Here is a 25,941-nt window from a genome sequence, read left to right as displayed (position 1 = left end):
CTTATGCTATGAAACTTGTTAAATTAGATAAAATGCTTATGAAACTTTGAACTTTAAGTATTGAAAATGCATATTTACAGAAATGTTTGGAAAGGGGAATAGTACCCAAAGGTTTAAGGGTATACAAATTTCCGAACAATGTGCATATTGGGACCCATTTTCATGAAAGTTTGCTCAAGGTTTTTAATGAATGTGGGTTGGAAGTTATTAAATTAATTATTGAAGAGAATAACAATATTCAAAAGGAACTAGGGACTGCTATTGCTAATCTTGATGCATGTATCACTACTGATTTAGTTCATAACATCAAGGAAGAAAATGACAGGTATTTTCGTATTAGAAGAAATATCGACATTAAATGTGAGGATGTGTTACAGAGAAAATGGGAAAGCTGCAAAGAGATATTAGGGAATACTGAAACCACACGTGTTACCCAAAACCCAATAACCAGACGAGTTACAACACACGTAATGGGACAAGGAACAATTACAGAAGAGATGTACAATATAACAATAGACAAAAGTTGAATGAGGAAAATGAATGGTATACAACAGATTATGATGTTGATTTCCCTCCCTAGGGAATAGGGGATACGACAGGAAAGTAATAATGAACATGGAGGAAATTTTCAGAGGTGGGGGTAAGACGGCAGGAGATTTTACTAGATACCCTGGGCTTGGTGGGTCATTTCAATGACTCTGATGAAACAATGAGCAACATTGTCAAACACACTTATGACAATTTTACTATATATAATTTTAGTGCATTAAAATTAAATTCAAACCACTTTTCACTATTAAGCAAAGGATTAAAATATATACCAAATAGAAAGGGAGACTATACACGTACTATATTAGATGTGAAGTTATTTACTAGGAAGATCAATTTAGAAGTAATGGCCTCTAAAATGGGCTTTAATAAAGATAGAAGGATTGAGAATAAATTGAGGAGAAAGTCCATATACAACCCACCCTTATACCCTCAGATCAAGAATTTTGAAAATATTATGGTTGATTTAGTGAGAAATAAACATAGTGGATATTGGGTCCATCATAACTTAAGTAAAGAGGAGAATGACATATTAATGGAATTGAGTAATAATGCTTCGCTGAGGGTTATGAAACCTGATAAGGGTGGTGGGGTCGTCATTATGGACAAAATACTGTACGAAAGTAAAATGAACACTATCTTAAGGGATGAAATAAAGTACACAGAGGTTTCACATAATGAAATTAATGTAGCGCATCATAGGATAGATTCTATTCTGCAGGACTTATTGACAGAAAATACAATTGATGAAACAACTTTGAAATATTTAGAAGTAAAGAAACCAAGGGTGGCCACCATATTCGGCATACCGAAGATACATAAGGATATGCTGAACCCACCCCTCAGACCTATAGTTTCAGCTGAGGGATCCAAAACAGCCCCTTTAGCTAAGTTTATAGATGTTAAGACCAAACATATATGGATTAATAACAAGTTAATTTTAAAAGACTCTTGGGATTTATTAGGTGAACTCAAACAGGACTTGTTTAGAGAGGATATTAGATTCATCACAATAGATGTCATAGACCTGTTTGGAAGTATACCACATGCAGAGGGTATGAGTCTTTTTGAAGAAGCAGTGTTTGAAGATGTTGATTTGAGTCTTAATGATAAAGTAGCAAGTGTGATTTTTATGGACACTGTGTTAAAATATAATTTCATTATGTTTGGCGGGGAGTGTTATCAACAGAAGGCGGGGGTATCTATGGGGGCCGCGTGTGCCCCCACTTTTGCCAATATCGTACTGTCGAAATGGGAAGAGCAGTTCATCATCAATTGCGAGTATAAGGAACTATGGACATTGTACCACAGGTTCTTAGACGATATTGTTATTTTTTGGATTGGGAGTGAGGCAAAATTCTTGGAATTCATGGATTACATCAACCATACTACCAACTATTTGAGGTTCACCTATACTATTAGTAGAGAATTTTTGAAGTATTTGGATATAGAAGTATACAAAAATTAGGTAAATTTGAGAGTAAGGTGTATAGGAAGGAAACCTATGTCAATTCATACTTACATTATAATAGTGCCCACCCATATCACAGTAAAAAGAACATTGTCAAAGGACAATTTGTACGAGGTTCCCGAATGACATCTAATGATGTAGACTTCCAGGAAGAATGTTCTTTGTTACATAAAATGTTTAGGGAACGTGGTTATCCAGATGAATTTATAAGCAAATTAAGAAAAGAAGTAGAGGATGGAAGACTGGATAGATTTAAACCTATTTTGGGCAAGGGCAATGAAACTAAAATGGGGTTTGGGCAACCTGCAGAAAGTAATAGTAATGAGAATAACCAAGCTAATTATAAGAGAAGCTTAGTTTTGGAATATAATAATTCCAACACAAAATTATGGGACATCTTTAGAAAAGAATGGAACAAATTTAGTACTATAACGGACATTGAAGAGATAACTAAAATGACACCCAAGATAGTATTCAAAAATCCACCTAATATAGGAAATATACTTGAAAGAGGTAAGAAAAGAGACAAGGAAGGTATAAATAGGAGGTTGGGGACATATAAGTGTGGAAGATGTCATCAGTGCCCATACATTATGGATAAGTCGGAGATATATATTGACAGTAGGAAAAAAGAATTACAAGTAAGGCCCATTATAATTGTGAAAGTAGGGGGGTTGTGTACATAGCTATTTGTCAAATTTGCCAGTCTTTTTATGTAGGAAAGACTGAGAGATGTTTGAAACGCAGAATTTATGAACATTATTATGACATCTCCAAAGCAAAAAGTACCAATGCATTATACAAACATAGCAATGTATGTCCTGGAGCTAGATATGAATTTTTTGTGTTGGACCAGGTTAAACCTGACAGTAGGGGAGGATTATGGGAAGAAATCCTCGAAAATAGAGAGTTATGGTGGCAGGTTTACTTGGATTCCAACAATATTCCAGGAATGAATGAGTTTTTAACAATTACACCCCTATTAAAAATAAGGGCCAATAAATTATAATGTAATTCCAACTGTGGACACTAGAGGGCATTTGAACATTGTGGATCTCCAGCATTTTTTAATTCTATACATATATTATTTACTTAATCAGTGGTTAAAATGGTTCTTTTAAAACAGTCTTTTTAAACTGTTTTTTTAACTTTTTGTGATATAAGTTACAATATATCCATATATATAACAATTTATAACAAGTATTTATTTTGGATCAGTTTTTAAGATGAAGGTTGTTTTTAACACATGAGTTTTTAACAAAAGCACGTAGCACTTTATGACATAGTCATTAATATTAATGAATTAAATGAGGTACCGAAATGATAGGTGTGTTTGAAATGAAATTTAGCCAATCAAGTAGTTTTCAATTACTTCATTCAAGTATTTAAACGTGTGTATATGGTTTTTATGTTGTCTGATGAAGTCTTTTTTGACGAAAACGCAGTTTTCAAAGTGCATCTAAGAGCGTTTATTTTGTTTGAGACATTGCTGCTATTGATTCACTTTATTGAGTGATCAATTTTATTCTGTGAAATAAAACTGTTTGGTACACCTACAAGCGGACCTGGGCACTTTTTTTGGATTTACTAGTTTGTTTTCGAGTGCCTACACCTTGTTTTTTGGTCTATGTTCATATTTGTTTCCATTCAGATTCATCATATATAAGTTAATTTAAAGGCTGCAGTAGCACAAGTTTTTTTTCCTGTTAAATTAGCAATTCCTTTAAGTAGGGGGTGAAAGGGAGGAAGTGTTTTGTTAAGTGACTTGTACTTGGTCACATAGTACGCTAACAGAGTCAGAGTCTATCAGGCAGGAATGCCATAGAGTTAGTATATGGAAAATACTTAAAAGTGACTTCCGAATGTAAGCAGACTAGCGATTCACAGAGTTTGATTCTGACAATCCAGAGAGATTAACTAAACAACAGCATTGTTGTACAGTACAACTGGATGAAAATAAAAAAAAATATTTAAATCAGACATTTAAATAACTGCAATTTTACTTGTAACATATCAGAAAAATAGAGTGCAACTATAACATCTGACCTTACATAAGCATGCCACAAGTGTGACAGCTTAATAGCCTATTCACTTCCCTTTGAGAACACAGCTTTCAAGAAATAAATGTTCAGAATGGCTTTGAGTTTCACAGCTGTAAAGTGAATATTTTAGTGTGCAAGTCTGCAGCAACTACTGTGAAGAATACGTACTCAATGTATCAGACTAAAGCTGGATTTCAGCCTGGAATTTCAGTCACAGCATTAAAGCTGGCCCTGTAAGCAAGAGATCTACCAAAACTGAAGGGAAAAACAGGCAAGAGGAGACAATTTAAGCATTAAGAGATGTTACTATGGCAGAATATCATAGGGGTGAACGGATAGCTGCCCAGGACAACCTCAACCCATCTAACAGAATGTGAGATCAGGGTGTGTGTAAAACACCCCATGTATTTTATTTGCCTTTAAGGCTGAAAAGCACGCTGTCTGCTTAAGTGACTTTCTCAGAGTCACACAGGAGGCAAGTGAAGGTAGAAAGAATCAAACCCCACATTCCTGACCACAAGAAGGAGCTCATTAAATACCTTCAAAGCTTCTTCCCCAACAAGTAGAAATGTTACACATGGGACATTTTCATGTTTCACGGCTGTTCCACTCACACTGAGGAGAAAATGGTTTTATGCATCAACAGCTTTCATTTTTTTTCCAAGTTGTCCTATAGTGAGAGATTTCCTTTGGATTGCAGTTAGGCAGGTTTTTCTACCTGCACATTATACATCTGCACTTTAGATACACAAACTTTTAAACAAATGCAGTTCTTCTCTTTTGCAAGTACTTCCAGACATCTGCAGACATATTTCTTCATTTCTGATACCATGTAACATCTGGATTACTGCCATAGTACCCAGTAAACACAGACACTGTGGACTTGCTTCTTTCTCCTTGAGGTGTTTATTCTTGAAGGAATATGTACCTCAAAGATTGGAACTCACTGAAGTCATTCAATAGTGAGCTTGGTATTGTGAATTGTAGTCTAAACGCTTTAAATTTTACTAATACATTTTTGCGGTACCTTCTTTGCAGCCTCCTGCAACTGACAAGGGGTTGACATTTGTCAGATCATATAGTTTGCCTTATTTGGAGTAATGATCAGAACAGTTTGATTTTTAGCATCTATTACCAAGATTGGACTGTAAGGGATTTCTCGTTTAGTTAAAAACTGCTACTCTACCTGGACGTTAGCACAGAGGATAAAGGGTCTGACTTGTTAATGAGCTGCTGCATGCGCGATTTGAATATTTCCAACTTCATTTACCTACTGTGCAACCATGGCCAAGTCACTTAACCAGAAAGTGCTTTGGCCTAAACTCCTTCATGGTCTCCCAGACTGCATGCATAACAAATAACTATGAACCTGTGGTTGTTTTTTGCCAGCCATTCCCTATAGCATAGCTGATCCAGTTCAGGAAATGCTATGGCAATATCATTAGCACACCAATTTTAAACACAACATAAGACATGTATTCAATGGGGCAATGAATTTGTAAAATGCAAAGCTGTTTCCCAACAGCAGCATCTACATTAGTTATAACTGTTAATGTGGAGTTATTCAGATGATTTTTACTTGTGCAGAGACTGACTACTGACTTACCATATCCTATCAGGTGGTTAGTACTTCGTATGCTCTCATCATAAATACTCTTCTATTTAAACTGTGCTACATGTCTTGGTCTTAGAGTGTGATTTTAGTGATTTTTATACAACTTCATGTAGTTCATTCAAACCTACCAATAAAGTACATGTAATTTACTTCTTCATAACTATAATGGGTGTACATGGTCAACAAAGTGGCTATAAAGAGTTGTGGATGAAAGTAACTTATACTCTTATCTTCGTTTTTAAACAGTTCTTACTCTGGCTTTAAATGATTAGTTTGCATGTGAGTGACAATTAAGCTGGAATACTTTACTATGACTACTGTGTGTTTGCTAGAAGCATATTTAAAATGTTACTGTTATTTTTTTTATACTGACATCCAAGAAGGATACAGTCAACAACGTACCTATAATTGCTTGGTTTTGGGGGTGTCAGTGGATAAAAATGACTGGCTTTGTTAAGCTGATAAAGTTAAAAGGTTAGTCTGCCTTTGCAGAACTAGTGTGCATTTGTAACAAAACAATTTGGAATACTTTACTATGTCCATTTTTATCACAATCAGACATGTAATGTGTACACAGTCAAAATGGCCACAACTGATCAATAATGATACTGGTCTGTTATAATGACAGCAGTTTGAGGAGGACTTTTATGGTTAAAATGTTCTGAAATGTGTACTTTGCCATTATTGGTTATTATATTTTGTTTTTACTGCTCACTGGAAAAAAATGTTCAAAACGACACATTTAAAACGCATGCAAATGAATGTTGCTATATTGAACAAGAAACATAAAACATCAGAAAGATGAATCCAAAAGAAAATGTATGCATTTATACACGATTCTAAAATGTGTGCAGTGGGCTCAAGGTTTGAAAACAGCCTGGGGCCCAAGGTGCACTTACACCACTGACAGATGGCAAGCATTAAATCCATTAAACAATGGAACTAGATTAAGTATTGTGGTATCAACTTTACTTGCTGAAAACAGACTTAACTGTACAGATGAAAATAAACTAATACTTTGTGCAATACTGACACCGTACAATCACTGCTGTATTACATGCTAAAAAAGACTTGATTATGTATCCTCACCAAGTATTATTCAGACTTGATTACACAATTAACTGCCTTGAGAAAACAAAATTGAAGTTAGTGAATGCTGCAGTAGTTATTTACATAATATGCTATACCCTACAAGTCAGTGTTTAGTTGTAATGCTTTACAAACTACTTTTAGCAATACATTTTTTTCTAAACTTGTTTACGGTGCCTGGGTGTAACCTTCTTATTTGACTAGTCTTCAAATTACACAGCACATTTCAGCATATTACTTTTGATGTACCTGGCAGAATCATCTACGTTAGCTGTAAGAGTGCTGTGACATTTATTTAAGGTTAGAAAGCTTAAAGATCATGTGCAAAGTTTTTGTTTGTTAGTGGCAAAGTAGCTGAAGAAAGGGCTGTCAACATAAGATGTGTACTTACGTAATGGAATTTGTTACAACTTTAATAATTTAGAATTAAAAGTACAAGCTTTATGTATATATGCTGCGTGCCATTCATACACAAATGCAGAAATCACATCATTATGCCAGTAGCATGACGACGATTTACTGGGTGAATGTATGTGGTGTAATACAGTGGATATAAAAAGTGTACACACCCCTATTGAAATGCCAGGTTTTTGTGATATAAAAAAATGAGACCACAATAAATCATTTCAAAACTTTTTCCACCTTTAATGTGACCCACAACTTGCACAATTCAATAGAAAAACAAACAAATCTGTTAGGGGGAAAAGTATAAAAAATAACAATAAGCTGGTTGCATAAGTGTGCACACCCTTAAGCTAATACGTGGTTGAAGCAGCTTTTAATTTAATTACAGCATTCAGTCTTCTTGGGTAGTAGTCTATCAGCATGACACATCTTGACTTGGCAAATTTGCCAACTCTTCCTTGCAAAAGTGCTCCAAATCTGTCAGATTGCGAGGGCATCTCTTGTGCACAGCCCTCTTCAGGTCACCCCACAGATTTTCTATTGGCTTTAGGTTTGGGCTCTTGGTGGGCCATTCCAAAACTTTAATTTTTTTCTGATGAACCCATTCGTTGGTTGATTTGGATGTATGCTTGGGGTCATTGTCGTGCTGAAAGGTGAAATTCCTCTTCATCTTCAGCTTTCTAGCAGACGCCTGAAGGTTTTGGGCCAAAAGTGACTGGTATCTGGAGCTGTTCATAATTTCCTACACCTTGACTAAAGCCCCAGTTCTAGCTGAAGCAACCTCAAAGCATGATACTGCCACCACCATGCCTCATCTTGGGGATGGTGTTCTTTTGGTGATGCGAAGTGTTGTTTTTTTGCACCAAACGTACATTTTGGAATTGGGGCCAAAAAGTTCAACCTTGGTCTCATCAGACCATACCACATTTTCCCACATGCTTTTGGGAGACTTGATGTATTGTTTTGCAAATTTTAGCCAGGCTTGGATGCTTTTCTGTGCAAGAAAAGGCTTCCATCTTGCAACCCTACACCATAGTCCAAACATATGGGGAATACGGGAGATTGTTGTCACAAGTAGTAAAAACAGTACTTGCCAGAAAATTCCTGCAGCTTCTTCAGTGTTGCTGTAGGTCTCTTGGCAGCCTCCCTGACCAGTTTTTGTCTTGTCTTTTCATCAATTTCAAATGGACATCCAGTTCTTTGCAACATCACTGTTCTCCCATATTTTCTCCACTTTTTGATGACTGCCTTCACTGTGTTCCATGGTATATCCAATGCTGTGGAAATATTTTTGTACCCTGCTCCTGACTGATACCTTTCAACAATGAGATCACTTAGATGATTTGTAAGCTCTCTGCAAACCATGGCTTTTGCTGTAGCAGGCAAGTGAGTAAATGCCAGAAAAATCGTACTAGGACAGCTGAACTTTATTTGGGGTTAATCAGAGTCTCTTTAATTGATGGCAGGTGTGTACCGAAGAAGACTGAATGTTGTAATTAAATCAAAAGATGCTTCAATAAAGTATTAGTTTAAGGGTGAGCACACACACAATGCAACCGGCTTATTTTATGTTTTTTTTATTTTTTATACTTCTTCCCCTAACAGATTTGTGTTTTTCAATTTAACAGTACAGGTTATAGGCCACATTAAAGGTGGGAAAAGTTTTGAAATGACTTATTGTGGTCTCTTTTTTTCATATCACAAAAACATAGCATTTTAATAGGGGTGTGTACACTTTTTATATCCACTGTAGATGTCAATTACAAGGTAAATAAAAATATGAAAAAAGACAGTCACACACAGCTAGTAGCATACAGATAAAAGAAGACATTTAATGATTACTACTATTCCTCATTAAATATTCCTATTGTCAATGCATCTGTTCCATAATGTTGTTTTTGCTTCCCTTTCACTTGTATTCAGTCAGTTTCTGGTTTCTCTAAAAACTGGAGAAAAAAAGACTGCAACAATGACATCATCTATTCTGTATCTAACATACTTATTTCAGAGCAAATGGGCAAAGTCAGCATTAAAAAAAAACTGTCCACAACTACACATAGTCTGGAAGTTAAGCCAGGAAATCTTCCTCTCAAAAAAACATCACATTACACCTTTCCCAAGCACAGAGCACAAAGGATGTGAGCAATTAATGAGATTTCTAAAATATAATTTTCATATAAAAAAATCATCATTCCATGAAAAAAAAAAAAAAAAAGTACACAAAATGCCAATGAAAACCAATGGACTTGTTGTTAAGATGCAAATGGACGCCATGCACAGCATTCTGTTTCATTCTTTCTGAAAGAGAAGGGAGAATCTTGTAAAATGTCTAATAATGAGTAGTTAACCTGGACAAGGATCTTTATGCAATTATTAGTGTACTACACTTTTGAGAATGTATGGCAAATGCCATGCCCATTCTGATAAGAGTTCAAACTGGAAAACACTGCATTTACTGTATGCCCAATTTGACTCTGATACTATGGGAGAGGCTAAACAGCAGATCTGATAATTAAAGTACTCTGTATTCTAGTCAGGTTAATAAGTAATTAGCCTTACAGTCTGGAGAAAATGAGCGCAGAAAATATAACAGTTTGTAATTTTCAGAATTTATGACAAAGGTCAGAGTTAATGGGATCCTAAAGACTAAAACCCAAATCACGGAAATACTTGGAAAACAAACTCAAGAGATTCTAATTTAGAAGAGGGTAAGGTAACCTGCAAACAAATGTCTATCTTCTTCTTCTTTAGGCTTTTCCTGATTAGGGGTCACCACAGTGGATCACCTGTCCGCTCATGATTGTCAGTGGAGTTTTAAAATGTTGAGTTGCCAGCCCAGCGCCCAACCTTCCACAGAACTATACATCTGCTAAAAATGTAGACCATTCTTACAGGGAAAATGCAGACAGGACAAGTTACCATGAAATATCATTAACAGAGTATGACAACAGTAATGGCAGATGCCAGGGAGGAAAATATGAGTCAGATTACTGACAGACTGCATAGATAACATTAACAGCAACCAATATCAAAACATATAGATAGAAACTAAATCACAAACTGAATTTAGGGGTGGCCTCTCCCTGTAACATTGTCTTCTTGTACTTCTCCCTTTCAGCATCAGATAAGACATTGTTCACCAAGATATCCAGAGTGCAAAACTGTGTTGTCCCCCCGTCAGCGTTTTCAGCCGTCTGGTATATCCAGAGGGGAAAAACAGTTACTTGGGCTAATAAGGCTCTCCACCAATTATATAGTGCTACAATATGCAGATGAAAGAATATGCTGATGAACAGGTTGTAATGTGCTGCAACAGGAATGAGAGCCATGTTTCACCCCTTCCCACCCTCATTTTCACCCCTCTATAGTGTGTTAGACTTTCAGCTACATAAACACATCCACCTTGATGCTTCAATTATTCTTTCATACTCTTTAAGGCAATAAATCTTTCTTTAGTTATTCCTGCCTCGAACCATAGATATACCTATTCACTATTTACTTCTCCTGTTGTACCCAACAAGCATACATCAAAGAATACAGCACAAATATTCTGAAGTTTACCAGCATGGTTATCATCATCATTATTCTCTTTTTTTATGGGTGGTAGACACCAAGTACCTCCATGTAAACAAAGTCAGACAAAGCTGCAACTCATCTTATCTTGTACTGTACTGATAACACCAAACAGTTGTATCATACCTCACAAGTGAATCTAATTATCTTATAAATTTCTTTCTAACATTCCCTGGCAAACGGCTTTTTCCTTAACAGACAGCTGTTGCTATTCTACATCTTTCTTAGTTAATCCTAGCAAGTGACACACCTACATCCCGGTCTCAATGATATTCATATTCCTAATATTTGTAAACTGTAACCTTCCACAACACTAACAGTCATTAAGCACATAAAGGATTAGAACTAGCTCTCATGGGTGCTAACACATTCAATAATAAATGAATTTCTTTTGAAGTGTGGCTTCAAGAAGATGACCCTAACAGTCCATCACTGAAAATTTGCACACAGAATAAACTATCCCTAAACCTTTATTATGCAATCCTTATAAATTATGAGGTACAACAGACCTGGTATCAGCATAAACGGAGCACGTGCTTCTTGTCAAAATTCAGCACATATTTTTAGGCCAAACTAATACACAGGAACAAGATTACATTAAAGAAGAAAGCTCAAAATTGCTGCTGAATGAAGTCTTTAATTGAGATGGTACAAAACCTTCCATAGATGCTGGACAGATCACTACTAAATAATCTGAAGGAATATTATCATAGGCAACTTTAATATGAATTGGGAAGAAGCAATGAAATAGCAGCTAGAAAGGGCCACAAACCCTCCATGGCTTAACCCAACTTTTGTGAATTGTAACTGGACCAAACAAAGTATAGGAATTACACTCTACACTCTTCATGGTATAGTTCTAATACCTCAGTGTTAATACAATAAACAGTGGACCCACCTAACAAAGTGACCGGTGTTCCACTGCCAAAAGTTGTTCATACTAATAGAAAAAAGAAAATTCCATTAACATCAACAGAAAGAATTTTTAGAGTTGAAATTTAACTTTTATTTGAACTCAATAGGATCTGGGATCTCCTCTATCAAGGTAGAAGTTAAACTATTTTTCTCAAGCCTACTCAACTCTACTAGAACCATTTATCTTAACAGGGTCATACCTAGTCCTGGCATATTCCTGGTATAAAAGAAAGAAGAAAAAATAATGAGAACTAGGGATGAAGCCTGACAACTATGGAATACAACTAAAAAACAATCTCAACAGCCCATCCATTATCTGCAGAAATCCTGCACAGTGAACATCTAATACTGTCAAAGCATTCGACCTATATCAAAAAGCTAACATTCCATGGCCTCCCAGCCTAAGCTTTACTGGAAGATAATTGAAGACGAAAAGTTCTACATCTACAGCTGTAACTCCATGTACTCTTCTTTCAACTTTCAACTCTGGCCTGGCAAACAAAAGGCTGCTTAACAAAGTTTTGGCAAAATCTATTAGCCTGAAGTCATGTTTTGGTAAACCTTAACTCAAAAGACCCACTTGTTTTCCCCACAAAGGAAAATGTTGGCTTTGGGCTGTGTCTGTCTGTCTGTGTGTGTGTGTGGGGGGGGGGGTCTGGGTGTACCAACTGTGAGGTCACACCACACTGGGAAAATAAGAAAACAAGGGGTCTTTGTCTACCTGATTTCACTGAAACTTGTAATCTTCAATCCACTAGGTTTTGCCATGTTGCAGAGATGCCATTTCTCCCCTTCAGCCTCCCTCAACTAGTCACAGTAGAAATGCTAATCACACTAAAGCCAGCTCAGCCTCCATATACATTTTTAAGCACACTGGGAAAAAAACATTTGAAAGACAGCCAAGTATAGCAGTTAGAATCTCACCTCAGCCTCAAGACAACTCTTACTGATTGCAATAAACTTATGCCACTTTTGTATACTATAAAGTGAGCAGTCTACAAATACACTGGCATCACTTTATTTATTTCACATTTGTTAACTGGGTTGGTCCAATTGAGCATATGACCATTTTCAGAGAAGACCCGAGGAGAAAAGCTCGAAAAGGAATTCTTACAAAAATAACACAGTTACAGTATTAATTAGATAACATACAGTCCAGTAACAATGTAGAATCCACGGTGGTGGTGCTGCGGTAGCGTTGTCGCCTCACAGTAAGACGCTGACCGGTTCGACTCTCAGCTAGAGCGTCTTCTGCGTGGAGACATGCGTGAATGGGCGTACCTTCGTTGAAGGTTGTGCGTTAGGGCTGGCAACTCAGCACGTAAAAATCAACTGCCAATCACTAGCGGACCGGAGTTCCACTGTGGCGACCCCTAACCAGGAAAAGCCGAAAGACACAACAACAACAGTCCAGTAACAACGTAGCATAATTGTTGACTATATATATATATATATATATATATATATAGGGGTATCACACAAGTATTCATAATATGAGAAGAAAGTACAAGGAGGAGTATGCAATTAGCAGTCAAGTATTTTTAAGCTAAGTAGGTCTGACAAACAGAAAAGAAAGAATGAGAGAGAGAGTGGTGAAGTTGGGATCTTGACAGGGACAGATCTAATTTTTCTGGAAGAAGTGTTTTTGTTCTTTTTTGAAACAGTTTGTTTGTGTGATGTTACAGAAGTTAGAGGGGAGGTTGCGCCAGACTTTTGTTATGGATGATTCATATAAGAGATTGCCTATGTTCATTTTGGGTGTGCATGTTCCTAGAAGTTGTTTATCTGTACTGCGAAGGGGCCGAGGGGAGTAGCAAGTAACTAGATTGGCGAGAGAGGGACAAGCAGTTGGTTTGTTTAGTACAAGGTGTGTTATATGTAGCTGGGACAGTTTTAGAAGGTGGGAGAATTCAAGCCATTGTAGCTTATGGAGAGCTATGCAATGGTGGGTAGAGTTAGGTAAGTTGGCTGCAAATTTGGCAATTTTATTGTAGGTTTGTTCAAGCCTGGCCATTAGAGAGGACTGAAGGTTGGTAAGATCCCTCATAAGATCCTCCAAAGCTAGCTGCGAAAACAAAATCACCACTGATTCTAACGGCAACCACAAAGCATTCTATAGCTATGTCAAGAATCTCAATGGCAACACCCAGATCTGCTCTGAGTTACAGCACAACAGCATGAAAATTATAGAACCAACTGATATTGCCAACATCCTGGCAGATAGGTTTAGTGCTAACTTTACCCCCCTCTCACCCCCTAAAGAGCCCATAGCTATACAAGAAGAATGCAGAATATCCCTGTAATCATATTCATGCAGGTAAAAGCTGCACTCTCTAAAACCAAAAACACAGCATCCATGGGACCGGACAACATCCCAGGCTGCGTTTTATATGAACTTCAGAACGAACTGGCTCCCCACCTAAGCACCATGTTCAATCATAGTCTCACGTCAGGCTTTGTGCCCACTTTGCAAGGCCATGGAACGTATCTTCATGGAACTCAAACAAAGACATTGGTAACCTCCAAACTCTGGATCCCACCCAGTTCGGGTTTGTGAAAGGCAGATCATGCCTTCTGAACCTGATCGACTTCTTTGAGGCAGTCACCAAAGTCATAGACGAGGGTAAGGTGGTACACAGCTTATCTTGACCTCACCAAGGCTTTCGACACCATCCCTATTCTGGAATTATAGCTAAACTCACTAAACTAGGTATAAATCCCTACGTCACAAGATGGGTTGCCAACTGGCTCACTGACAGAACCCACACTGTAAAAGTTGCAGACTCCAAATCTGACTTCAGACCAGTGACAAGTGGTGTAGCACAGGGTTCAGTCCTGGGACCTCTCCTGTTTGGTATCTACTTCTCTGAAATACAGGCTAACACAGATGGCCTCTGGCTAACGAAGTTCGCAGATGACTGCAAACTAGGAACCATAGTCGAGTCCCCAAATGATGTGGACATCCTACAGAAGGGCCTCACTGAGACAGATGCCTGGTGTCAGAGGCATGGCCTCAAGCTCAATGCCAAGAAGTGCACTGTCATCCCCTTTGGTAAAAACTCTGTACCCATGAACTACCACATAGGTAGCAGTCTACTCAACACCAAATGTGTATTAAGAGACCTTAGGACCCAGGTGGACAGTAGTATCTCCTTTGATAATCATCGCCACAGTAGTCAGAAGTCCTTCTACATGGCACACCTCATCACAAAAGGGTTCTCATCCAGGAAAAAAGAGGTCATTGCTCCCCTCTACTCGACACTCATTAGACCCATTATAGAGTACAACACCCCTTTTGGAATGTACCTCACAAGACATTTGCAGCAGCTGGAAAGGCCATAGAAGTGCCTCACAGAGAGGATTACTTGCCTCAAACAGATGCCCTACACTGACCGTCTCAAAAAACTCCAGCTTTACTCTGTAGCATATCGCCTAATCTGAGGAGATCTCTGCCTAACATATAAAGCTATGTTAAAGCTAGAGCTGTTGGACATGCTACACCTAAAGACATCCCAGTCCCTCCGAGCTGCACGCTCTAGGGAACTAAACCTTGTCACCACAATAAACAGGACATGCTGGAGGAACAGATTCCTGTCCCAGAGACATCCTATACACTCTGGAACAAGCTACTCATCTATGTCAAGCAAAGTTCCTCATTAGCACTCTTCAAAAACAATCTTGATAAGTGGATGGGAAATAGGAAATACACCCCTGGGATCACTTCTGTGACTGCTGGACAGGGGCACAGGAAATTAACTTTCTTGGGTGGCGTAAGTCAGGAAACCTTGTTGGCTAGGCTTACTTAGGCCCTTGGCCAATAGCCTAGTACCTACCTATGAACCTAAGAACTAATCACTAATGCTCAATACCTTTACTTCTTGTCAGTTTTGCCAGAAGCATCTCCTTCTGCTGGTATGACTACATTTTATCCAACATGGGTCTTGTGGCCTCTTTCTAGAGGCTAAATTAGGAGCTTAAACTTGATGCACCCTCTCATTTAACAAATCCTCCTGTGGAACAGCAGGGCCAATTATGTATTTTTGCTCTCATAGTAAATACAGTTCACTTCCTCAGACTTCTCCAGTACTGCAAAAAAATAGAAGTTATGTCCTTACCATAACGTTCCATGTGGAGTGTTCATCTCGCCTTTGTTCTTACACATGGGTTCGGAGCCGATCCTCGGCTCCGTGCCGGCCTCTTGCAAGCTCTGCATCGAGAAGAAGCTCGAGACAATCTAATACCAACAATCCCCCTCTGCCTTTACCTCAGATCTAGTTTGCAAGCAAACCAATCTCCAGAGAGAGCACATTCATACTTACATCACATATGCCCAGAAATAAGAATCTATACATAACAATATATATAGAAGACAAATAGACATATATATATATATATATATATATATATATATATATATATATATATATGCCAACTATGTACACAATATTTGCAGCAGCAGTAGCAGGATGTTCCTGGCCAGGCATCAAAAGAACGTTCTTCTTAGGGCGGGAGGGTGGGAATGTAAGAACAAAGGCGAGATGAACACTCCACATGGAACGTTATGGTAAGGACATAACTTCTATATGTGATAGTGTTCAATCTCGCCGTTTGTTCTTACACATGGGTAGCGTCCCTAGCTCCTTGTTCCTGAGGAACTCACGGAAGGACGTTCTTGAGCACAGTGGAACCAAAGGTTGCCCTGTCCCTAGAAGCCTTGTCTACCTTATAATGAGAAATGAATGTATGTGGCTTAGACCAAGTAGCAGCCGCACAAATAGCGTCCAGTGGTAGGCGGGCTGCATGAGCCAAAGATGTAGACACTGATCTTGTGGAATGTCCTTTGGGTTTGTGCAAAAGGGTTTGATTTGAAGAATCGTAGACATAGATTATACAATCCGTTAACCACTTAGAAAGAGTTCTTTTGGTAACTGCTAGTCCTTTCCTGCTATCAGCAGAAGCCACAAAGAGTTGATCAGTTTTTCTGTGATCTTTTGTTCTATCCAAGTAAAATCTTAGTTGTCTGTGAACATCTAATTTGTGTAACATATACTCCATTTTGTTGGAGTGGTTTTGAAGAAAGTGGGTAATTCAATGGACTGATTAATATTGTTAATAGAACACACTTTAGGGAGGAAGGATGAATTGGTTCAAGAGAAACTCTGTCAGAGTGAAAGATCAAATAAGGGTGCTTGATGGAGAGAGCCTGAAGTTCAGATACTGCCTAGCGGAAGTAATGGCTACCAAAAGAGAGTCTTCCAGGACAAAAATTTTAATGGGCAAGAAGAGGCAGGTTCAAAGGGGGCAACATTAATTTAGATAACAACAAGTTTAGACTCCAAGGTGACGTAGGAGATCTGACTGGTGGTCTAATATGAAAAACCCCTTTTAAAAGGCTTTACAAAGTCTGTGAGCCATAACAGGAGCTCCACATTCTTCCACATGGAAATTTGAAATGGCAGCCAATTGAACTCTTAGTGTAGCAGGAGAAGCACCCTGATGGAATAAGTCCGTTAAAACTCTAATATTTTATTCAAAGGAGCTATAAAAGGATCCACTTGGTGTGTATTCGCCCAGAATACAAATCGCTTCCATTTACTAGAATATGTTTTAGTAGTGGAAGCTTTATGAGAAGCCACCAATATATCCTGGACTGCTGGTGACAAAAGATCAGACCTGGCTAAGTTGGGAATTGGAGCAGCCAAGCTGCTAGATGGAGGGACAGGAGCGGGATGGGGAGCCCCTGACGAGTGAGTCAATAGATCTGGCTCTGGGTCCAGAATCCAGGGTCCCCGAATGCAGTGTGTCTTCAGGAAGGGAAACCAAATTTGACGAGGCCAGAATGGGGCAATGAGGATTATTGTCCTGTGTAGATTTCTGGCTTTCTGGAGAAACTTTGGTATCAGAGGAAATGGAGGAAATGCGTACAGGAGTCCCGGGGGCCAATCGTGAACCAGTGCGGCCCTGGGGACTTCCCCTGCAGGGGGTAATAGGGCAAAGTAGCTCCTGCATTTGGCATTCATTGGAGACGCAAACAGATCGCAGGAAGGCTGGCCCCACGTGCGAAAAATCCTTTTCGCTACTGACTGTTTTAGGGACCACTCGTGCGGTAACAGAATTGCTCTGCTCAGCCTGTCGGCTATGACGTTGGATGACCCCCGGGATGTGCGTTGCTATTAGAAAGCGACCCGTGGACTCCGCCCACTGCCAGATTCTCATGGCCTCTCTGCATAGCTGATAGGATTTGGTTCCCCCTTGCTTGTTTATGTACCAGACTACAGACATGTTGTCCGTCTGAACTGCAATAGTTCCCAGAGGAAGAAGGGGAGCAAAGTGTTGCAACGCTAGAAACACTGCCCTCAACTCTAGAACATTGATGTGCAGAGTGTACTCCAAATTGGTCCATTCGCCTTGGACTGTCTGTCCCTGAAAGATGCCCCCCCACCCTATCAGGGAAGCGTCCATGGTCACCGTAACTGTGGGCGTGGGTAGCACAAACGGTCTCCCCTTGGAAAGGTTGCAAGTTTGAAGCCACCAGTTTAGATCTGTTTTGCATGTCTTCGTTATAAGAATCTCGTGTGTTAGAGGTAGTTGTTGAAACGACCATTGTGCAAACAGTAGCCATTGTAGGACTCTCATGTGCAGCCTTCCCAAGGGTATTGCAATAAGGGAGGCTGACATGAGTCCCAACACCTTCAGTACCAGTTTTGCAGGAGATTTCCTTGACAAGAGTAGAAGACGTATATGAGTCTGAAGTGATAGTATCCTTTCTGGGGGAAGTCTTAGAATTAACTGACGTGTGTTTAATTCTGCTCCTATGAACAAGATATTTTGTGATGGCTGAAGTAAGGATTTTCCGAAGTTTACGGAAATCCCTAGGTGAACACACAGTTGAAGAGTAAAGTCTCTGGCCTGTAATAGTTGACGCTGGGTGGTGGCAGAAAGGAGCCAGCCGTCCAGATACGGAAACACCTGGAATCCTTGGCGTCTCAAGTGAGACGCTACCACTGCCATGCATTTGGTGAAGACCCTGGGGGCTGAGGTCAGACCAAAGGGCAGGGCTCGAAATTGAAAATGACTGGCCCCCAGCCGGAAGCGCAAATGATCTCTGGATGCCCTGGCCATTTTGATGTGGTAGTATGCATCTTCTAGATCTACTGAGCACATCCAGTCGTCCTTCTGTAAGAATGGAAGGATCGATTGAAGCATGACCATTCGGAACTTTTCTTTCCTGATGAAGGTATTGAGGTAGCTTAGGTCCAGAATGGGCCTCCAGTCCCCTGTTTTCTTTGGAACTAAAAAGAACCTTGAGTAAGTCCCGAATCCTTGCTGGTCCGCTGGGACTGGTTGGATGACTCTTTTTTCTAGCAGCTTTGAAATTTCTATAGCTGCTGGCTCTCGCAGATGGGGTGGTACATCTGGGAGTATTTTCTTTGGGATGGGATGAGATAGAAAGGGTATGTTGTAACCTCTGGTAACCACGCTTTTTACCCACTTGTCTGTAGTTATATTTTGCCAGGCCTGAGGGTATAAAGCTAAGCGACCCCCGACTGCCTCCAGAGCAGGACAGTCGGGCCTCCTCTCAGGAGTGCTGGAAAGGTTTACCAGGAGTGTCTCCCTGTCACCTTGATGTTGCGGACCCCTCTGCCGCCAGGGCGGCGTCTTCCACCTCTACCCCCTCCTCTGCCTCTAGAGGGGGCATCTCCCTGTGTGCCTGGGAAAGATCCTTGGGGTTTTCGAAACCACATTTTTCCACCACGTTGCCCTTTGGGGTACGGTCTGGTTGGGGTGGAAAAACGGACTCCGACAGCAGACAGAGTCTTTCCCTCCTGTTCACACCGGGTAAGGGTCTCCTTTACTTTGGGGCCAAAGAGAGTGGCACCGTCAAATGGGGCGTTAGTAAAGGAAGACTTGAAGGCTTCCGCAAAGGAACATAAGCGCATCCAGGATTGTCTGCGAAGAGCAATCGCTGAAGCTGCTGCCCTACTCGAACCTTCGGCTGCGTAGGATATCAGCCTCATGGACGAGTTAACAATAGATGTAAGGGTATTAAGTTGCGCTGTCACTTTCTCTGAGACAGCTGCATCTGTAGTACCCTGGAGGGTATCTCCCAACTCTTTGACTAGATCCCTCTGTAGACGTGTAAAATGGGTCAAATAGTTCAGGGATCGCATGGAAAAAGCCGCTGAACTGAAAATGCGCTTCCCGTATCTATCCATCGTCCTAGAATCTTTATTAGGAGGATGGACAGATGAAGAAGACTCCGACATCTCCTTTTTCGTGGCTGCTGCCACCACCATAGCGTCCACTGGAACTCCTTTTGTTAAGTAGGACTTGTCCTGAGGTGCCGTGATGTATTTATTGGGTTTCCTTGGGACTGGTTCCACTGTGTCAGGAGCCTCCACGCCCTTCGAGCAATTAGTTCCATTAGTTCGTCAAGGGCGGAGTGACCCAGGAGGAAGAAGGGCGAGCACCAAATGCCTTCAGCAAAACTGACTCATCCTCAGAAGGGGAAGGGACTGCCAGTCACCTCTCTGTTTCAGGATCTCCAATATGTCGAAAAGAGACATCTTCTGAAGGTGACTTAGGGGACCCTTCTGACTCATCTAAGTCAGTATCAGATGTCAAGGATTCTTGTGGAGAATCCAAGTGTCTCCTCTTACACAATCTTTTCCTAGGGACTTCTTCGTGGGAGCATCCGAAGAAGCCTCGGAGGAAGAAGGGGCACCCTCCAGGGGTGGCTGAGACACTGGTGCCCGACGCTTGGATGTGGCCGTGGGTGCAGAGGAGGATAACGGCCCTTTATGGGGAGGAGAGGTTGCTTCCACTGATGTGGTTGTCTGGGTAGACAACACCTTCCTCATCAGGTCGAACGCCCGGTCCCGCATCGAAGAATCTCCGGTTCCGAGAAATGGGAAGAATCCCGACACAGGCACGAAGGCATCGACCCGAGGACGGAGCCGAATCGATCCGCCGAGGCCCGAGGGGAGAGTCGGAACCGAACGTCGGTTCGACTCTCGGCCCCAGAACCAAGGACAGACCATCGGCTCCGAGACTCCGCTATCGGGTCCGACGGAGTCGAGGTGAGAGGAACAGACCGAGAAAAGGACGGTTCTGGACCCGAGGGCTCCACAATCAGTAGATCAGCCTCTTCCGGCTCCAAAGACTGAACCGGTCTCGGAGGAGGAATGGATGGAGACACCGGGAGGCCTTCAAGTTTCGACACCAACTGGGTGGAAACCGAAATAAGTTTGGACAGGGCCGAATGCTCCAATAACTTCTGCACCACGCGATCCACATCGATATCAGAGAGTTTGGAGGAAGAACGGGTCGAAGGAACCGAAGACGGAGCCGACCTCAATAAGGTCGAAGGAGGGAGCTCCATCACCGGTTCCAAGACTTGAGGCTCAGGAACCAATACCAGTTGAACACTCGGCCCCGAAGTCTGTGGAACCGGTGATCTAACCTTTGCTGAAGAGCTCGGAGCCAATGACTTGGGCTCCGACGTCTTCGATTCCTTAGAGGACTTTGATGCCTGGTCAGAAGCATCCAGAGCCTCCTGAAAAGAAGGTTTCAATAAACCTCTGTCCATTAGTTTCCTGCGCCTATCTGTCATGACCCTCCCACTAAAAGAGTGACAGATGGAACAGTCCTCTTGCAAGTGGAGAGGGCCAAGGCAGTAGACGCAGGAACTATGGTTGTCAGTCACTGACATTTTCTGGCCACACTGACAACGCTTAAAACCTGACTTTACCTTATCAGACATTATAGAAGTAAAAGACAAGTCCAGTAATGCAGTCAAATCCGAGAAAAATTTGTCAAATCCGAGAAAAAATTGTCAAATCCGGTATAAAAGTCAAATCCTATTAAATTTAAGAAGGGTTGTAGGCCCCGAAAAATTCTAACCGATAAAACAGCTTAACGGTACCGAGAATTTAACCAGTCAACAACACAATCACACAGTATATCACTGAAATATCAAATAGAATTAGAAAATCTAATAAAATATAACAAATAAAGTTATATCTTAGCTTTAGACACTCGAGCTAGCTCCCAGCGATGCGAACGCAGCAGCGGCAAACTAGATCTGAGGTAAAGGCAGAGGGGGATTGTTGGTATTAGATTGTCTCGAGCTTCTTCTCGATGCAGAGCTTGCAAGAGGCCGGCACGGAGCCGAGGATCGGCTCCGAACCCATGTGTAAGAACAAACGGCGAGATTGAACACTATCACATCACAGGTTTCCTTTCATGTTCTGTCTTCTACAACTATCACTGTCTAAAAGATTTCTTCATTAGATGCTTCAACTTAAGTTGCTCTTTCCTTCACTTCTATTTCTTCTTCAACCTTAGCAGTTAATCAGGTTGATTTAATACTTCTAAGTTTTTCCAACCGTTTAATTTGTCCTTATACAGTCTTCTAAATTCCCTCTTATTTTCAACACTTACGAGTGTACCTACTCTATTTTTTCTTTCTAGTTTACAGGATGCCATCTCTTGAATTCAAGCTCCAAGGCAGCAAGACATTTACCTGCGGTACGTTGTGTGTGTGTGGGGGGGACGGGGGGACACATGGCTGAAGTGACATTCAGATGCAGAGTCATATGGAAATTGCAGATTTCCTGTTGGCAAAGAGAAGCTTGCAGTGCCATGCCCAGCCCACTGCTTCAATAGATAAGTGCATGTGGACAGGGGAAGTAAAGCGAGTTGTGATTGGAGTATAGGACATACATACATGGAGTACAGTAGATACTTACATAAGTACAAGTGTGCTACAGCAAGGAGGAAATGCTGCATGCTACTGCAGTTACACTTATGCTGCAGTATGTGTTTTAGGTAATGTTTCCTACACACTGTAGAGAGGATAATGGTCCAGACACACACCAATAATAAAAGTATTGCCAAAAAACAAGATAAATAAAGGAAATGCCTATTCTACACTGTATTTTTACTGCCACTGGCGTGCCCACTGGTCAACCTGCCCCTGACAACTGCCTTACTACCTAGACGGTCATGATTATTTTCTCCCTATGCATTTGGTTACTGAAGTTGTAGGCATGTCACTGTATGCTTCTTTTTGCTCGGAGGGAATTTGCAGCAGCCATATGTCCCTGCAGCTGAATGCCGTGTCACCCCTGTATCCAAAACCAGATTTACCACAAGTTAATGTCTTGCTGCCTAGGAGACTGAACTAGACATCTCCTGCATTGATGCCATACATAGGTCTGCTTCCTCGTGATCATCCTTAAGATTCTTCTCATCCACAACTTCAAGCCAGCCTTCTATGAAAGTTAATGCCGGCAGAATTGAAAAGAATTTTCCATACATTACAGCACCTTCTACAATGATTGTCTAAAGAAGGATATACCATTTAAAAGATAACATCAAAAAAGTTAGACAGAAATCAGTCACACTTCATTGCATCAGCTGTCACAATTGTAAGACAATAAATACATGTTCATATTTAATACTTGAACTTGACAGGACAATGTAAATCACTTACTGTGAGTGCCCGTGAGGTTGACGATGACAGGGCATGAGACACAGCAGTGACAACTCGGGAGAGATTATTTTCAATAGTTACATCTGTAGTGTTTTGTGAAATGTTAAAACCTCTGTATGTCCTAAAACCAGAAAATACTACATTTAATTGCAGCCAACACTGCTCACATAAAAAATCAATAAAGAAAAGAGACAAAACTAATTCAAGAAAGAAGTTACCTGCAGAGCCAAATAAATAAACTCAATAGTTTAATGGAATAGCCATAATGACTTATTAAAATGGGCCAAATCAAACAAAGCATTATATTTAAAGAAAAGATTCATGGTAGGAAATGGTTGCAGATTAGTTCAGATTTTCAAAAACTATATTATGACTGCATAAGTATTATTTCCATTTTTATTACTATATGAATTACAATGTTACAAAAAAAACTGCAGACTAATCCTGGGTAATAACACAATCTTAAAAAAATACTGACAGCTGCATGTTAAGTTGTTTATGTACAGATGTGAGGTACTCAAAGTAATGCATTTATGACTGAATGAGAAACAATTCAATTAAAGAACACTGCAGACTGAGTACCCTTTTTGGGCCTTGTTTAAATCCAAGAAAGGTCAGGGAAAAAAAACTGAAGTTGCAGAACAGTTGTAATACTGAAGTCCCCAAATTATGTCAACTCTGTCTTGCTGTTTGGGACAGCATTCAGTATCTAGCAGCTGATCGAGGACCAAGGGAGGTGATCTAACTCAATGACAACATTCGCTAATTTGTCACAATTAGAAAACATGGTAACGGTCTAGTAACGAAAATGCCACAAAATGCTATGGCAGAGTAGTTATTGGTATATCTGTCCATTCAGCAATGGGACTATTATTCACTGAAGTTGTAGCACTCAATATGCCAATGCATAACTCCAGTAAGATGCAATCTGTGAGGTGCATATTCCTTATAGAAACAGAATAAACATATCAAGGAGAGTAAAGCCATTCCACAGTGTCTGTGTGTTGTTTACTGAGTACTATGACAAACATCCAGATGTTACATAGTATAGGAAATGAAGAAATATATCTGCAGATGTGTAGAAATACCTGCAAAAGAGAAGAACTGCATTTGTTTAAAAGTTTGTGTCTAAAGTACAGATGTACAACATGCAACTAGAAAAACCTACCTAACTGCAATCCAAAGGAAATCTCTCACTATAGGACAACTTGGAAGAAAAATTAAAGCTGTGGATGCATAAAGTCAATGTGCCCCTCACTGTGAGTGGAACAGTCATGAAACATGAGAATGTCCCATGTGCAATATTTCTACTTCTTGGGGAAGAAGATTTGAAGGTATTTAACTCATTACAGCTGAGTGCGCCTCCAGGCGTTTCTGCATTTACCTCCTACTGACGCCTCTAGGCACCAAATATTGCTTGCTCATATTTGCATTAATAATTCCAAAACAATGCTACATACAAGGTATCAGAAGATTTCATCTTAAAGCATTCATGATGGCAAACACAACTGTTACTGTGCACCCTGCCCTTGGGAGATATGTTTGTGTGTGTGTGGGGGGGGGGGGGGGGGGCAAGGAATAAGCAATCGGGAGAAAAATTTCCCTGAGCACCAGTGTGAGCTGTCCAACGGCAACAAAGAGATCAAAGAGGTTTGGTAGACTGAATGGATTAGGACAGGCTCTGGGCCCAATGAACGGTCAACTGCAGGGAGAAAACACTGCACAATGTGCAGTGTACTGAACCAGAGGAGAAAAAAACTTTTAGAATGTGCAATACACTGAACCAGAGGAAATGCAGGGACTATAGGATCAGTTGATCTACTGAGGGTCAAAATGCACTTAACCAGTGGACAATATGGGACAAGACAACCCAAATGAGGATGTGTTTGAATTAGAAGGCAATTTTAAGGAAGCAAAAAGTACAGTTTTGTACCTACCATAAATGTAGATGTTCGAGTGCTAATACAGCTGCAATCATAACAGATGGGTTCTCCTGCCGTCAGGCGGGTCCTCGGTCGGCCGAATTCCAAAGTCTAGGTCCGGCGTCGGTTGTTGTCGCCTCTTCCCTGACGTCAGTGCGACAGGGGTATAAAAGAACCAGCCGACGCCATGTTCTTCAGTTTTTCTTGCCCCAGATGTCAGGTGCCCTCAGAAGGAAGGCAATACATAAAATTATGAAGGAATGCAATGCAATATAATCAAAAAACAGTAGTTGCAAGCAAATACACCATAAAAGAATACCCCTAGAGGGGAAGGAGGGAGGGAAACCTGGACTGCAGCTGTATTAGCACTCGAACATCTGCATTTATGGTAGGTACAAAACTGTACTATGTTCATCATGCATACAGCTGCAGTCATAACAGATGGGTAGAATCCCAAAGCTAAGAAAGGGGTGGTAGGCACTAGGTGGCACTAGGAGGAGCCAACATGCCCTGCAAGACTGCAGTGGTAAAGCCTGCTCTAGATTTGGAGTATAATGGTAGGTTGTAGTGTTTGGAGAAGGTATGCACAGAACTCCAAGTGGCTGCTTCCAAGATATCCTTGGTAGGAACTCCTCTGAGGAAGGCTGCAGAGGTGGCTGTGGCCCTGGTGGAGTGAGTTCTAATGCCTGAAGGAACAGTTTTGCCATGAAAGGAATAGCAAAAGCGTATGCAGTGGGCTATCCATTTTGAGATTGTCTGTTTGGAAATTGGCTTTCCTGGAGCTCCTACCGCATAGGCCACAAAGAGCTGTTCTGATTTTCTGAAAGGCTTTGTTCTGTCCAAATAATAACGCAGTTGCCTGT

General features: G+C 40.5%; 1 protein-coding gene across 4 annotated transcripts in view; it reads right to left on the bottom strand.

The window, feature by feature from the left end:
• Positions 1-25,941, bottom strand: part of HTT (huntingtin) — a 4,811,037-nt gene that overhangs the window by 3,149,878 nt on the left and 1,635,218 nt on the right. For all 4 annotated transcript variants that reach the window (XM_044062924.1, XM_044062926.1, XM_044062925.1 and 1 more), the window contains one exon: positions 23,157-23,277. In XM_044062924.1, the coding sequence (XP_043918859.1) occupies positions 23,157-23,277 (121 nt within the window). The remainder of the gene's footprint in view (positions 1-23,156; positions 23,278-25,941) is intronic.

This window comes from Protopterus annectens, chromosome 2.part1 (assembly GCF_019279795.1).
Source record: "Protopterus annectens isolate FY-2018-M chromosome 2.part1, PAN1.0, whole genome shotgun sequence".
NCBI classification, from domain to species: Eukaryota; Metazoa; Chordata; order Ceratodontiformes; family Protopteridae; genus Protopterus; species Protopterus annectens.
The sequence above is the reverse complement of the archived record's forward strand: the minus strand, read 5'-3'. Positions and strand labels throughout refer to the sequence as shown.